The sequence below is a fragment of the Lytechinus variegatus genome, chromosome 1 (assembly GCF_018143015.1).
Source record: "Lytechinus variegatus isolate NC3 chromosome 1, Lvar_3.0, whole genome shotgun sequence".
Lineage (NCBI taxonomy): Eukaryota > Metazoa > Echinodermata > Echinoidea > Temnopleuroida > Toxopneustidae > Lytechinus > Lytechinus variegatus.
This window is the reverse complement of record NC_054740.1, coordinates 19,993,395-20,009,942: the sequence shown is the minus strand read 5'-3', so window position 1 is coordinate 20,009,942 and position 16,548 is coordinate 19,993,395. Positions and strand designations below refer to the sequence as shown.

Here is a 16,548-nt window from a genome sequence, read left to right as displayed (position 1 = left end):
AAAAGAAGGCTTCAAAAAGATAAAGTGTCCGGACACCCGACCCCCCATCCTAGGACTATGGTATGCCAATGCAATGGCATGGCAATCTGTACACAACACACAAGTTTAAAAATCCTTACAATATCACTTTTGTGACCAAAAATTCTAATTATAAGATGGCTAAATAATTTGCAGCTTGCTGATTGGTCAAAGCGTACCAAGTGATCATTCGCGAAAAGTATCTATCCCTGCACGCCCGTGGGATTTTCGCGCACCCAAATTGTCTAACCCACGGCTTTGGCGCATGCACCCAAATTTGATATTTGATTTAGGCCTAGATCTATTTCATTATTTCTTTCTCATATAAGGTGCTTAATTGCGTTCAAAATTACTTAGCCATCTTATAAAAGGAATAACGCATTTTCCCGTCGTTGTTCAGCGATATGCAGTGCACGAGAGGTTTCTTCTTCGCATGCACACTCCACACTCGCCTCTGGCTCGTGTGGAGTGCGCTTGCTCAGAAGAAACCTCTCGTGCACTGCATACTCGCTAAACAACTCCGCAGAATGCGTTATTCCTATTTTTCCATATAGGGGCCTAGGCCTAGTTTCAATTTATTTTTCATAAGTAGTAACAGGCCCAAGATTCGACATGTTAAGCCTTTTCTGCAATATTTTTTGTTCTCAAAGTTCTTTTCACAAAATGATATTTGCCCCAATATTTGTTAAATATATTTGTCTATTTTTAATTGCAATGTTAAATAAAATCTTGAAATGTATTACCAGGTACCATGTTTTACGGCCAAGATTCAACATTCCTCTGCCTTCGTTCGACATGGCGCATCTCGCGTTAAAAACTCAATGCGTGCAAGAGCCGCTGAATTGCGTTGCACCACATGCGATGTGCAACCCGGAAGTGCTGCGGTCATTCGCTTCCGCATTGCGATCGGAGCACATGTCGAACGAAGGTCTGCCGCACGCATGTCGTCAACTTGATTTCTGTGCGAATTAAAATTTTTCCAGTGCCGCCGAAATTTTCTTTTTTGATTGGAAATTTGAAGATACTATACTAAATTTGCGAGAAAGCTTTTGCACTCTTACCACAAACAATCAACATCCTCCTCTTCTCGATCTTCTCTTTTGTTTCTATTTCTCTCTTCTCTCGCCCCCCAAGTCCTGGTCATCAATACTCTTTCATTTTAATAAAGTAAATTTCATCTTTCACACATGCCAAAATTGAGTTGATCATCATCTTATCACACCACCAGACCATCATGAATTTAAATTACAATCAATCCAATAGTTTATTTTATTTTATTCATGATCGCACATGCACAAAACGGATACAGCACCCATCACAAATCACACAAATATTCTCAGCCATTTTCTTCCTTCCATTCACGATCACTTCACAGATCATTTTCAAAATAAACCAAGAGGGAAGGCGCAACATTTTTCCTTGTTAATGTTATCGTTTTCTGTCTTTTTTAAATTTTCATATTTGATTAATTTATTTATGTATTATTTTTTACCTAAGATTACTCATTATGGTAATTTTCTTGAAGGTAAGTCTCAAATTGTGAAAATATTGGCAAAACATTGGCGAGTTTGTTACCTTTTGCATCCGCAAAAATCCTATCTTTTCGACATGCATCAAGAAATTGCCAGTTTGCAAGCAGAGGTCTCCAAATAAGGAAGTAAAATGTGATACCACCTGAATTTGAGGCATTTTAACCTCCATCTGATATAAATATCTTACCTTTGCCTGCTTGATTTCTTTTCTAAAGCTTTGCAAAACGATCGTGCGCAAATTAAGGTCACACAGTTTTTTTGTGACATATTTTCAGCCGAACACACACAAGTCAATCACCATAGAATTCTTAGATAGCGATACAAGCAAAACCCAGGACCTATTTTATAATTCTGCACTTTGGGATCTTACCTATCGTCTGGTATTTATGATTTTGATTAATTTTGGAACCGTCCGATGTTTGGGGGTTTTACAAATAGATCTACACATGTAAAACGTTTCTAGTTAACTCTGCACTGAATCATGATAAACAATTTCATCATCATGCCCATCAAAATCAATAACTTGTTAGATTAATTCTGTTCTGATTATTCATCACTCTGACATCATCATCTGACCATGGTCATTAAATGTTAGGCCTATGAATTGTTTTTTCATGATGTCATGATGATGATGGTGATGATGATTGTTCTTACCAAGGAAATAATCTCTCTTTGTTACAGAGTTTCAAGATTATTATTTTATGTTATCAATATACAAGAACATCATTTTTTTTTAAATATTAGGAGTGGTACGTGTGCCTACATAGTCTACCATCTTCATCCATCTAATGAAGTGAACTAAGCTGCTTTTCAAGAAGTTCTTTAAACACTCTTGAAGGTCAAGGTAATCCTGACAATGTCTTGGTTCTCCGGATTTGGTTCTCCAAAGAGCAATCTGCCAGCAGTCACACCTCTTCAAGCTCAACGAGCAAAACAGATTGAATCACTCAGAACCCTCAATCCCAAGTAAGAGTATATTCAGGGGCTTTCACAATTGCTTGTGCAATTGTTAATGATCATTTGGTCACACTATAATTTGCACACAATCAAAACGGTTATAAGCAGTCGCACCACAGATTGTCAAAGGGGCTTTAGAGTTGAATGAATTCATTAGAATATTCTACAATGTAATTCACTGGCCTATGGATCCAACTATCCAAGTGTCTTTAAAACATGATAGGCCTTAGTATGATCACCAACACAAAATTTAGTTTGACTTTATTAAGAACTTAAAAAAACTGAGTGTTAAATTCATGTACATGATTGAGCTCCATGACTATACATCATATGATCATGAATGTGACCTTTTTTTTATTGGAGTGCAAGATTGAGAAATGTTCTATCAAGAAGTGAGTGGAACATGATAACATCAGTCACTAAAAATTACCCACTTAATGGACACTATATTTGATTGGCTATTTATTTCATATTTCAGTTCAATTTTGATGTGAATTAGGAAAATCTTTTGAAATTGGATTAAATGAGAACTCCCCACCCATGCTATAAAAAATATGCAAATCTGTTTAAACCTCACAATGCTCAATCCAATATACTTTGCCATGAACGGGTTCTCATTATTCTTTTGATCAAGAGAGAGTGAATCCTTGGTTTACCTTTTTTATTCCTTTTTTTCATCTTTGTAGTGTGGTGGAGCTAAAACGAGATGAGGAATACAGAGTTGGATTCTCATGTGGGGCAAATAATGTAACATTCACTATGTAAGTACTAAATACCTTTACATTGCTACATTTATTAAATAGATGCCAATTGCATAACTTTTGTGAATTATTTCAATGCCTGAATAGTGCCTTGATAGTAAAACCAGTAATAATGATGAAGCAGTAAATAATATTCATTTGGTCTGAGTTCATTTCAAACAAATGAAATCGCTTTTTTTTGCATTCCTGTTGATTTCTGAAACTTTTTTTTTGTATTCCATATGAGAATGAATTTTTTAAGTACAGTGATGACAGTTTGTTTCTATATTTCTATAATCAGTTCTGTTATTTGATTTAAATAAAAAGAATATTATTTAGGTGTGTAAATTGGTCTATGATGTCTGCATTCATTGATTCATTCATAACCCGTGTTTATTTTGTTGTTTTGTAGATCATTGCCAGCAGATTTTCCACAAACAAAGCCAGTCATTACAGTAGCGCCACCAATGAGGCATGGCTTAGTTGATGAATCTATGCAAGTTGTTAGATACCTTCCTCTTATCAATGTAAGCTCTCATTTAAATACTATCCAATTTTCAATTCAATTTCAATTCATTTTCAGTTCAATTCAATTTATTAAAAATTCATCGATGGCAAATCCAGGATTTTCAAATAATGGGGGGGGGGCAGATATTATAAATTGGGAAATGGAGGGGATTGCTGACAATTTTCTTGGATTTTGCTTTATTACACTTTGTAGATATGTTGATTGGGTGAGTGTAAATATAGAGAGCACTTATACGCCCTGGCTTGATCTTCTACTGATTCATTTACAATTTTCTTTCACTTCTATGCTTCGTACTAAAGTATTCAGTGCCTTATAACTGTAAGTGATGCATGATACAGCATGCCACATAAAAGCTTATGCTGTAGTAAAATCATTCAAATTTTTAGGAGAATCAGCTCTTTGTCATATATCAGATTTAGGTTTATTTATTAAAATGCTGTGTAACTGGATAATTTTCAATATGACCAAAACAAATCTACAAAGCAAATATCACAAAACAGCATAAGGCTTCATTTTCAATAAGTGATCAACAACAAATATTGCCTTCTGAATGTTATACTGTACATTATTGAATTTCATTAAATAACTTTATCGTCCATAAAGGGACAAATAATTGCATTAAGCAAGAGTTCTGTGTGCTAAGTGCACATAAGCGAATCCCTGAATGGTTGAAAGTGAAGCTTTTGAATGTACTAACTGATTACATAGTACTGCTTCATACATTACTCTAGGACATGTAATAATTGCAAATCTAGTCATTCTCAATTGTCACTATTTTGATTCTAAATAATCCATTGACACCATATTGATATGATTAACAGGATCATAAACTAAAAATAAAGATATATCATATATATTGAAAAAGGGAAAAGCCCATTCCAATCCCTTTCTCTTGGGGTTATAGGGGGATGGTGATGGTAAAATCTGTGTTTTAGAGAATATTTATATGTTCCTATTCTTTAATGATTTTTTTTGTGCGCTCAGTTTCCTGTGTTGAATTTGAAGTGCTGTTCATATTTTCTCTTACAGTTCAATGTACAAACTGATTTGGGAAGACTTGTACAGAATTTGATTCAAGATTTTAGTAAAGTTCCAATGTTTATCCAGCCGGATGCAAGTCAGCAGTGAGTTCATATGATTTCTCATTTTACTTTCCTCTCTTCTATCTTTGGTTGGATTATAGTCATTTGTGCCTGAAATATTTTATCAATGTTATCTTTAAAATACAGGTCACTGGTACATTTAGTCAGGAAATGATTAACATTATTTTGAAATAGTCAGTTCATTCTTGAACTCGATTGAAAAGTGTTATGGTCAATAGCCAGCAGGTTCTTTCACATTTTACGTATATTGCTGTAAAGTTTATTGTGCCTTAATTATTCATTACTTTATGTACATGAACGTCATGACAAAATGTTTCTTTTTTAGTGATTTTCCTATCTCTTCTACTTCCAGGAGGACCATTCCAACAGTGCCACAGTACCAGCATTTCAGGCCCCAGCCTGGACCTACCCAACAGCAGCTTCCCCCTCTACAACACCCTTTACCACCTCACCATCCATTACAACACCAGACACCACATCAACCATCACCTCCACACCATGCCTCATCACACATGACTCCGCCCCATCCTAACATGACCCCGCCCCAATCCAACATGACCCCACCCCATCCTAACATGACCCCGCCCCAATCCAACATGACCCCACCCCATCCTAACATGACCACACCCCATATGAACATGCCCTCAGCCACACCTCCCAATCAGTTCACTCCTCAGATGCCCACCCCTCATCCTCCTTCCAATGCTTCATCTTATCCATCATCATCATCATCATCGTCATCAGTACCTGTAACCACATCATCATCCTCATCATCATCATCTACAGCTAAGGTCCCTATGAATGGTATGAATGTTGAACCCAATACACCAGTTCCTGGTATATCGAGCAGTTTTGGTCTGGTAAGTCAATAGCACTGCATCAAGGCAGATCCTATTTCAGATATGAAAGCAATTCAACATTGATAGAATACAAAGGTTAGAGTTGAATCAAATTTGTTATTTTCAAATGCTGACAATAAATCTGAAGGCTCAAGGGTGATTGATTCAACTGCAAGTATCATAATCTTGACAGAACTTTGAGAAAGCACTTTTGGAAAAGCCCTACAGGCTACCTCAATTTTGCATTTTTATAGATATTTACCCCCTCCATAATCTACATCAGAATACTTTGAAATTCAGCATTCCAATAGTAACTTAATCATCAAGTCATTGCAGTATTGAAGGCAAGTACTCCAGGTAATAATGAGCCTATCAATTGATATTATGGTCGATCCCATACAGTGATCAATGTTATTGAATATGAATAGATAATCGTAGTACCATGCCGTATGCTTTGTGTTGCTGGGTCAAGATAATTTCAAGTCCAATCCATCCCAATTTTAGAGATATGACTTGGGCCGTATCACATGTAAATCGCAGTTATGGTGAAAATCTCTAAACATTGAAATGAATATAATGATTTTTTTTCAGAGTGATTTTCATCGGTACACCATGCCAGCCATCCCTCCTTCATTTGATGATTTATTCAAAGACTACACCCAAGAGCAGCTTCAAGATCTGATAAATGACGATGAGAAGCTTGATGATATCTTTAGAAACGTTCCCCAGCTTGCCAAGATGCATACTGACAGGACAGAGCTGTATCAATCATGTGAAGAAATAGCAAGTTAGTCAACTCACTGGCAATTTTATCAATCTGTCTTTAATTGGATGCCCATAATAGAAAGAGTAATAAAATCATACGCGAGTCCAAAATAAGTGCTCCTGATTAACTGAAAATCAAGTTGAATTTTAATTTTGAATTTGCGTTTACTTGTAATTCGTTTTGCAAGGGGCCTCTGAAAAAGGAAAGCAAAGCCATTTTCCAATTTTTTAAAAATTACACTTGTATATAGGTTAGAAATGGGATCTTATTTGAGATAGACAGTCTGGGTTGTCAGTGGTAGACTGCGCTGACATTTGGTGCAATATTGCAACTTCTTGACAGGAACAAATTTCCCCTCTTACAAAGAAAATTAGAGAATTATATGAAAATCATAAAAACTGACTAGTTTTTGCCCCACCGAATCTTCATGGGAAGCTATCAGACGCAGGCTAAAATTACCTGACAACAAACCAGGGCCCTGTCTTGCAAAGAATTGTGATTGAACCGATCAACCACAACTATGGAAAGCCAGCAACATCAGCATATAAAATGCATATTTATTCAATATTCATACATTCATCACTTTCTTGACAATTCAGTGTGCTTCTCTTTGTTCACAAAGTACATTGTGCAAATTTTCTGAAGAAAATAATATGACATTGATAGACTTCCATATTTGACATTTGACAAAGTTGGTTTGATTAGAAACTCTATTATGATTGTAGTATTACATATATATTGCATTATTCAAGGCTCCACATTAAATTTTTTGGTTGTCAGGCCACCAAAACTATTTATTTTTCAGGTGTGGTTTGCGAACCATCGTGTTCAATAATCGTTGCCCGAGATATATTTTTGGTGGCCCTGGGCCACATGTTGAGCATTGCATTATGCAAAAGATTATATCTGTGTTAGTAAGTATATAGCTGTACTAATGGATATGACATTGTTTTCTCTCTTTGTAGAATTGAACCTTAGTTATCAGCCCGAGATTGAAAGACTGAGAAGAGAGTTAGGAGAAATAGTCAAATTTAGAAATGAACTGAAAAACAATTTTGAATTGAAGTGTCAACAACAACAGAGCTTGAATGAGGTGAGAATTTTGAAATTAATCTTTGTATTAAAAAGATGTTACTTAAAATGGCTACATTTGTCCTTTTACACAACTAATAGAACTGATAATTTCTTGTGCAATTGTAGTTATTTTATCTTACTCTTTTTCTTGCTCAATATTTTCATGTTTAGTATGATCATATATGTATGATCATAACCTCAATTGATTATGTAGTCTTGCTTCACCTGGAAATATTCATTTTTCAGTCTTGTTTTACTTGGCATGAGTAGTTTTCCATTTAGTGATGTCAGTGACTTTGATTTGAACCTTCTTTTTCAATTACAGCAAAATGCTGGCAGTTTTTCGATTTCTGACGAACAATATGAACAAAATATTTCTGACACTATGAACAACAACGTAGAAGAATTTGAATATACTTTTGATGTCAATGACAAATCCTTTGTTAAATCTCAATACTACACCCAGAACCAATTTGTCAACAATTTAAAGTCAGCTGGAAAGAATGACTTGAACCTTTTGCATCTTAACATCCGCAGTGCAAATAAAAATTTCGAACAACTGAGCTTATTATTAGATAATACTAAAGTAGATTCTTTTGTTATTGGCCTGACCGAAACCTGGTTTACGGATGCTCCTCACACTATACATTCCTTGTCTCAGCATAACCTTATATTTAATAATAGAGTAAATAGGCGAGGTGGTGGAGTAGCACTGTACGTTCCAATACACCTGCATTTCATTGTACTTCATGACTTAAATCTGATGAATGAAACGATGGAGACGGTTTTTATCGAAATAACATTATCCAAAAGAAAAAACGTAGTTATAGGTACAGTTTATCGTCCACCTTCTTCCGATCATAATACGTTTCTAAATGAATTACAACAACTGCTTTCTAATCCTTTGCTTCAAAATAAATATTGCTTTTTGATGGGCGATTTTAATGTTGACCTCTTAAAATGCAGAGAGGATAATTTCTCTCAAGATTTTCTAAACACTTTATTATCATTTTCATTTATTCCGTTGATTACCAGACCCACTAGATTTTCTTCTCATTCAGGAACTTTAATTGACAATATTTTTTCAAACGTTGAGAGAGAAATTGATTCTGGTGTCATTCTGTCTGACATCTCTGACCATTTTCTTATTTTCGCTAGGATACCATCTCTCTTTGATAACAACTCGTACTCTTCTCATGTAAAAATGGTTAGGAAAATTACCCCTGAAAAGATTGCCAAACTCAAGGATAAGCTAAGTTCACTCAAATGGAACGAAGTATTAGTTACAAACGATGTTAACGAATCATATGATAATTTCATGACTATCCTTCTCGATTCTTTTAATGAATGTATCCCTCTTGTAAAATATAAACCAAACAACAAACGGACACCACGAAACCCCTGGGTTAGTAAATCACTTTTAAGATCTATCAATAGAAAAAATAACCTTTATTACAAGTATCGTGCAAACCCGTCAGATGCTGCTCGTGAAAAATACGTCAAATATAAAAACACCTTGACAACTCTTTTGAGATCTGAAAAAAAGAAATTTTATTGTTCTAAATTTGCAGCGAGTTCAAATAATATAAAAGATACATGGAAAGTAATCAATGATGTCTTAAATAAGAAAAAAGATCGCAATACTATAAAACATGTGAAGATCAACAATTCAGTTATTAATGATAATTTTGATATAGCTATGAACTTTAATAATTATTTCTCAGGCATTGGTCCAAATCTTGCCAACGAAATACCTCACACAGATAAAACCTTTGAATGCTTTCTAAAGAACCAAAACCCACATTCACTATTTTTTATTCCAACCGATGCTAATGAAATCATAAAGATAGTAAAAGAACTTAAAAGTAAAAAAAGTCCAGGCTATGATGAAATAAGTAATGACTTGTTAAAAGATATCATTAACGAAATTGTTATTCCTTTAGAACACGTCATGAATTTATCTCTTGTTAATGGTATAGTTCCCGACCGAATGAAAATTGCGAAGGTAGTTCCTATCTACAAAAAGGGAGATCCGTCCGATATAAGTAATTATAGACCTATATCTCTCTTATCTTCTATTTCCAAAGTCTTAGAAAAAATTATATACAATCGTACAATAAAATTTGTGAGGAGTTTTGGTCTTTTATCAGAATCACAATTTGGCTTTAGGCAAAAGCATTCAACAACACATGCAATCTTATATTTCATTAATCATATAGCGACTGCTGTTGACGACCACCTTCACACTCTTGGTATCTTTCTGGACCTCTCCAAGGCCTTTGACACCATTGACCATGAAATCTTATTGTCTAAACTATCACATTATGGAATTAGGGGGAAGGCCTTGGAGTGGTACAGAAGTTATCTTACTGGAAGAAAACAGTTTGTCTCCATAAACAATTCTAATTCCGATTATAATGACATGATTTGCGGAGTACCCCAGGGTTCGCTTTTGGGGCCATTATTATTCATTCTATATATCAACGATTTTCAGGATTCATCAAAGGCCTTGTCTTTCATATTATATGCAGATGACACCAGTGTTTTCTTTTCACATAAAAATCCTGATACTCTTGTAAACATAGTAAATACTGAACTCAGATTATTCATGAATGGATCTGTTGTAACAAACTTTCTTTAAATGTTGCAAAGACCCAGTGCATGCTTTTTAGTAATTCAATCACAGCTCTACCCAGGAACGTCTTTCTTAATAATATTTTAATCGATATTGTCGATTCAACGAAATTTCTTGGTCTATATATAGATAACAAATTTTCATGGAAGCCGCACATTACGTATTTATCAAAACTTTTATCTAGAAATGTTGGCGTCATAAACAAACTAAAAACTTTTTTGCCTCCAAACGTTTTAACAAATTTGTATAATACCCTTATTCTTTCTTACTTAAATTATGGGATATTAGCTTGGGGCAGTTCCTCTAGAAATCAGTTGGATAGACTACTACTTACACAGAAAAGAATAATGAGAATCATTTGTCATAAACACAGATTAGCTCACTCAGATCAATTGTTCTTCTCCAATAAAGTTTTAAAAATACAGGATTTGTACTCTCTTCGCCTGGGCTGCTTTATGTTTCAGTTAAACCAAGGAGAGCTGCCAACTTCCTTAAGTTTACTGTTTTTAAGAAACGAGATTTTGCACAGCTACCCCACCAGATTATCGTCATCTTTCCATCTTCCGAAGCTCAGAACTTTTTACAAACAGAAGACTATTGTTTATACTGGTCCCCATTTTTGGAATTCTCTAGATGAATCTTTAAAACTGACACCAAGCTTATTTTCGTTCAAACATAAGCTTAAGACTACCTTGATAAATAACTATAATGTTACACTATGATTTTCCTGCAGGAGGCTGTTCATTGTCCCATGTTTGTGCTTGAGTTGTTCTGATGTACTTGTCCCGTTTAGTGTAGTCTTGTATCGTCCCGTCTAGTTTGTATCTTTTTATACCATTTTCATTAATTAATGATACTGTAATATTATTTTGGGGAACCTGAATTACAAGCTCCGCTTTCCAAGGTTTCCCCCACAATATTAGGGGTGGGCAAATGACAATTTTTTTTTTCAAACGGGTGAATTCTATTGCCATTTTTGCTGCTGAACACAAATCCGCCAACCATTTTGACCTCCAATGAGGTTTGATATTGGTTCCAGCCATTTTTTTGAAAAATGGCGGGAAAATTGCCCTTTTTGCCCTATTTTTACATATAACGGGTGTGTATTTGTCTCTCTCTTTGTTTTTGAGGGTGCTGAGTTCAATTATCTCAATATGTAAATCATTGGATGTATAGCCATGGTAAAAAATTGCCATTTTCCCTCCATTTCTTGAAAAATGGCGGGAAAATGGCATTTTTCCATGTTTTTTTTACATTGAGTAGCATAAAATTGGTGTGTGATATGTCTTATGTGTTTGAGGGTGCTGAGTTCAAATATCTGCACATACATAAAGGACATTAGATGTATAGGCTCGGTGAGATGAAGTTGTTTTCCCGCCATTCTTTGAAAAATGGCGGGAAAATGGCCTTTTGGCCATATTTGTACATTAAACATCATAAAAGGGGTGTGCGACATGTCTCTTTATTTTTTAGGGTACTGAGTTGAAATATATGCATACTTATTGAGGTACAGGCATGGTGATAAATGGTAAGATCAACATTGTAAGCAAAAATAAATGCAAATAGTGAATTTCATATGTTTATTAAAAATCATTATCATACATGTAGTTATGAACAAAACAAAACGAAATCAAAGATTTAATAATCTGCAGACCAGCTGCTTTAATGAATCAATGTTGAAAATACATAGGCATACAGTTGATATGAATAACATGAAAGCAGACCACATCACCATAACTGGACATTCAGGTAAAAGGACATCCCTGACCACAGGTTATGTGGGAAATTTGATGCATAGTGGTCAAGATGGGGCTGATCAAAGCTTATGGGTTCAGGTGCTTAATAGCCATTCTTGCCAACTCCACAGCTGATGAATTGAAATCAGAAATAGACTTCTGGATGACAGATCGAGTTGCTGACAGAAGTCCTTCTTCAGGCTCTTGGAGTAGACCTTACTAAAATCCTAAAATGCTGCGCTCATATAATTTTGCGTATAGATCATGCAATAGATGTGCAGAAACATAACAGAACAGAAGATTTGCATCCACCAGTTACTGGAGGTATCAGCAGGTGAGGGGATATTTGTATCTCCAGGATTTTCAATCCATACTAGGGTTAATCGCAATCTCCTAGTTATTGTCTCCTAGCCATAATCAGCAATAAGTGTCCCTCTTGGATGGAAAATAACAATATTCAGTGCCAAGGATTCAAAGGATTTGTAGCCAATAAATTCGGTAGAATTGCAGAACTTGCTAAGGAGTACCTGTCATGACGAGAATTCATCCAAGCTTTCTTCAATGCAGATGTGGACACCAACAACTACAAACTTGTTCTTGCAGTGGCTACATTCATTCAGAATGAGTGGTTCACATGCTGTTGAGAAATTTACACAATGACAGGTTATCTTAACATCTTCCTGATGAAAGAACTGCTGGGCATCAACAAGATGGGTGAGCAAAATGTTGGGGATAGAACGTGGCAGGTGATTCCTTGAGGAAAAACTAAATGGGTAAGACAAAATTATGGTGGACAAAGAGAAAAGAAACAGGATCGGGAAGAGATAGGCTAGTTGCTGATGTGATTGAAGAAGTTATTAGTACAGTGAAGAGCCAGATGTCCAGGACAGATTACTTTATCGGATGTTGATGGCATGATTTATGCTCCTTTTACCAACTTAGAATGTGAACTGAATTTTCAAAGCTAGTGCACAGATTCAAAGTTACTGATGAAAGTTCTCCTGTCCAGACTCTGTCCAGAAAAAAAATCTGCTGGCATCTGGTGGTCTTCTGGTACACCCTGAATTTGAAAGTAAGAGTATAGAAGAAAGGAAGGAAAGGTGGAAGTGGGCTCGCTGTTCTGAAGAGGTGAACACAGTATAGAAGCTCGAAGCACACTTTAATGCAACTGTTGTATCTGCACAGAAATTTGCACTGCATAAGAATGAGGAGTTAAAGAAGAAGAAAGCTTGTAAAACTCTAACAATCTTGGAAAGATGTAAAGACCATAATGGCCCACTGACTCTTAACAACTTAGATATGTTAGCAAATCTCAGTGAAAATGGCTTCAGAATTAAGTTGGCTATCTTTGTCTCACAGTAACTCCAGACATTCGTCAAATAGGTGTGTGAAAGGATCAGATGACATACAAGATGGAAAAATGTTCTGTGGAGAAATTGAAAGTTTTGATAAGAAATGCACTAAGAATACCAAAAGACTAAAAAATGGATGCTCTGCTGCTGAATGAAAAAGTTCATATATTAATTCATTATACACGTACACACATTAGTACACTCTGTGCTCAGACTCTACAGTTTCATGTAAACAATTTTCATTTGTCAAAATATTTTCGTTTTCCCAAACTTTGACACAGAGTACTTGTAGGCAATCGTATTAGTCAAAAATTATGTTCCAGTTTTACTAGTGTTGAGATGGTCTTGTAAATCACTGCACCCAATACTGCATATTGGTAACAGATGCAATAAGTACATTTTAACATCTATAATTCTGACTAAAGTCAAGGTGATATCTAGCAAAAATTTCACCAAGCCAAGCATTACCCCAAATCTAAAACAGAAATATATAAATCCTCAAAGGGAAACATTGATATCTAACAAGAAATTCATATAGCCTCCTGCTTTAAATTTCATTTTCTTTAATCTAGTGCTGATCATGAAAACATGCACTATAGGAGGCATAGTTCGAGACTTGTTCTATTACGTTATGTACATTGTACACCAAAAATATTTCAAAGCCACATACATGTATACTCCCCCCCTTGCCTGACAATTTCTGGGATTTTTCTCTAGAAAGAAAATGAAATTATATCATCATATATGAATCATCTATTTTTCAAATAAATAGCATGAACACATATCAGTTCATACTATAGTAATTAGTATAGGTACAGATGCATTAATATTGTTTTTTTTATGAATGCAATAGTGATTTGTGATCATTTATCACCACATGATAAAAAAAAAGCTGATTTCACCCCCCAAAAAAACTTTACAAATGTTGGAACAGATTTAATTTATTGATTGTTGGCTTCAGTGGCCATGAAAACATATATTTAGATATGTAACAAACTACAGATAAATGAATAGTTACTGCTTTATGTCAAAAAATTATGATTTGAGGGCAATTCATACCAAAAATGGCCCAAATATGCTGTTTTCACCTAAAAACATCATTTTGAATGACCCAACTTATCTGATTCATGCATTTTTGTGCTTAGTGACCATGAAAACATAGAGCTAGACATGCAACAAGTTACAGATGAATGAATAATTAAGGATTGATGTACAAAAAATGTGATTTGAGGACAATTTTTACCAAAAATGACCAAAAAATGCTGATTTTCACCCAAAAACGTCATTTTGAATGACCCAACTTATCTGATTCATGTATTTTTGTGCTCAGTGACCATGAAAACATATAGTAAGATATGTTGCAACCCTTATTTGTACAGATATTTAAGGATTTACAAGTGAAAACACTGATTTTTGAGGAATTCGGCGGCCATTTTGAAAAATCGCTCGGAACCAATATCAGACGTATTCTAAAACAAAAATACTTATTAGATTTGTGTTCAGCAGCCAAAATGGCAACAGAATCCACTCGTTTTAAATTGAATTTCCCAAAAAAGGTTTTATTTGCCCACCCCTAACAATATACAGCTAGCATTTAAGTTAAAACTGAACTTTCTAAAATTCAATTATACATTATATCTGTGTACTGGACCTTTGTGAACTATTTCAATATTTCTAATTGTTAATTTATTCTATACTCACATTTCTGTTGTAAAATAATTATCTTTGCTGTTATTGTGGAAATAAACGAAATGAAATGAAATATTGGAAATAGTAATTTAGAGAATGTAAATTGGTATAATTTGTATTCATAAAAAGTGTGAGATGCTATTCATTATGAACTGAACCAGTTAACAGATATCTATTCTGACTATTTTCTTTTTCAGCAATGTTCCCTTTCTCATCTGATGGATAATATGAGAGTTTCTGCAGCTGATGCCGAGCATCAATCGGATGACTTAGCTGAGAGGTTCTTAGAAGATAAGATTACTCTAGATGAATTCTTAAAGCAGTTCAGTGAACAAAGAAGAGTAAGAAAAAATACTTATTTATAATCATAGATAACTCCTGAATAGATAAATTTAAGTTTAAAAATAAGTTAACATAGTCTTGATGATGTATGTTTTCATTACTGCTGGCATCTATCGTAACTTTCAACTGATTATAATTATTCACAATTATTTTTTCTCTCTCTCTCTCCTTTATCCTTCTGCAGCTTCTACACATCCGAAAAGTCAAGGAGGAAAAGCTAAGTCAACTGATACCCAATCAAGAAAGATATTGAATTAATCCATTGAATTTTGCAATTTTGAAAAAAATTACTGTTACTCTTGTAGAATTATTATTGATTGATTGAAAGCAATGAACTGATTGAAAGCAATGAACAAGTGTTATAAGATCAACATTTTCCAAAATATCCTTGAAATGTTTTCTCTTGAAATTAGTTTTTGAAACAAAGACTATCTGTATCTCATTACAAGGACTTTTCGTCTGTCCTTTTCGAAAATGCCAAATCTAGTCTGCTCTCCATGTTCCTGGCCACCAACTGTTGACTTTGTAGTTTGTATAAGCTTTGTCATTTTCATTTGTTTAGTCCCTTTACTCTCAATTATATTAAATTTAGTCAAGTTATATTCTTCAATAAATAGAAAGAGACCTTATGAGTTGGGTGTGGGTTAAGGATCAGAAGTCTTTAACTCTTCACTGACTTTGCAAAGTGAACAAACTGAAATGGATATATATTTTTGTAGATTGTATAACTTCCAAAGATAAATGAGAAATGAGATAGGACATACCTCGAGGGGGGGGGGGGGTGTATTGTGAAGAATCATGGATGGGAAGCTGGATAAAACACAGAAGAAAGACAAGTTTGATAAAGTCTCAGTATTATGGCTGAGTCATTACATGTATTTTTGACAGGTGACTGCCAGTGATTTTTGGACAGAAACAGGTCAAGAGCTAATATAGGGAAATAATTAGGAAATTTGGTCCCTAAAGACTATGAATATCAACCACTTTAATTCCCATATTTCCTTATTCAGATCTATATGTTGAAACTTTCAGATGATGCTATAACGTGGCATGGCCATTTTTTTTCCTTTTATTTACAACTTAATAATTACTCCACAACAGAATTTCAGCGCAGTAACTGAAAGTCGCAAACAAAACAGACCCGGGCCTTCTCTAGATATGACAACATAATAAAGATTGATGTAGATGCATATGTAAGACAAGAAGGCTGTAATATGGGGATATTTTAGCAGAGAG

General features: G+C 34.7%; 1 protein-coding gene across 1 annotated transcript; it reads left to right on the top strand.

Moving 5' to 3' along the window:
• Positions 1-2,294: 2,294 nt before the first annotated feature.
• Positions 2,295-15,584, top strand: LOC121408519 (vacuolar protein sorting-associated protein 37A-like). Its single transcript, XM_041600008.1, has 9 exons — positions 2,295-2,516; positions 3,194-3,268; positions 3,660-3,774; positions 4,806-4,900; positions 5,232-5,739; positions 6,310-6,505; positions 7,450-7,577; positions 15,168-15,311; positions 15,497-15,584. Exons 1-9 carry the CDS (start codon positions 2,407-2,409, stop codon positions 15,563-15,565), a joined length of 1,440 nt encoding a protein of 479 aa, XP_041455942.1. The 5' UTR covers positions 2,295-2,406; the 3' UTR covers positions 15,566-15,584.
• The last annotated feature ends 964 nt before the right edge of the window (positions 15,585-16,548 follow it).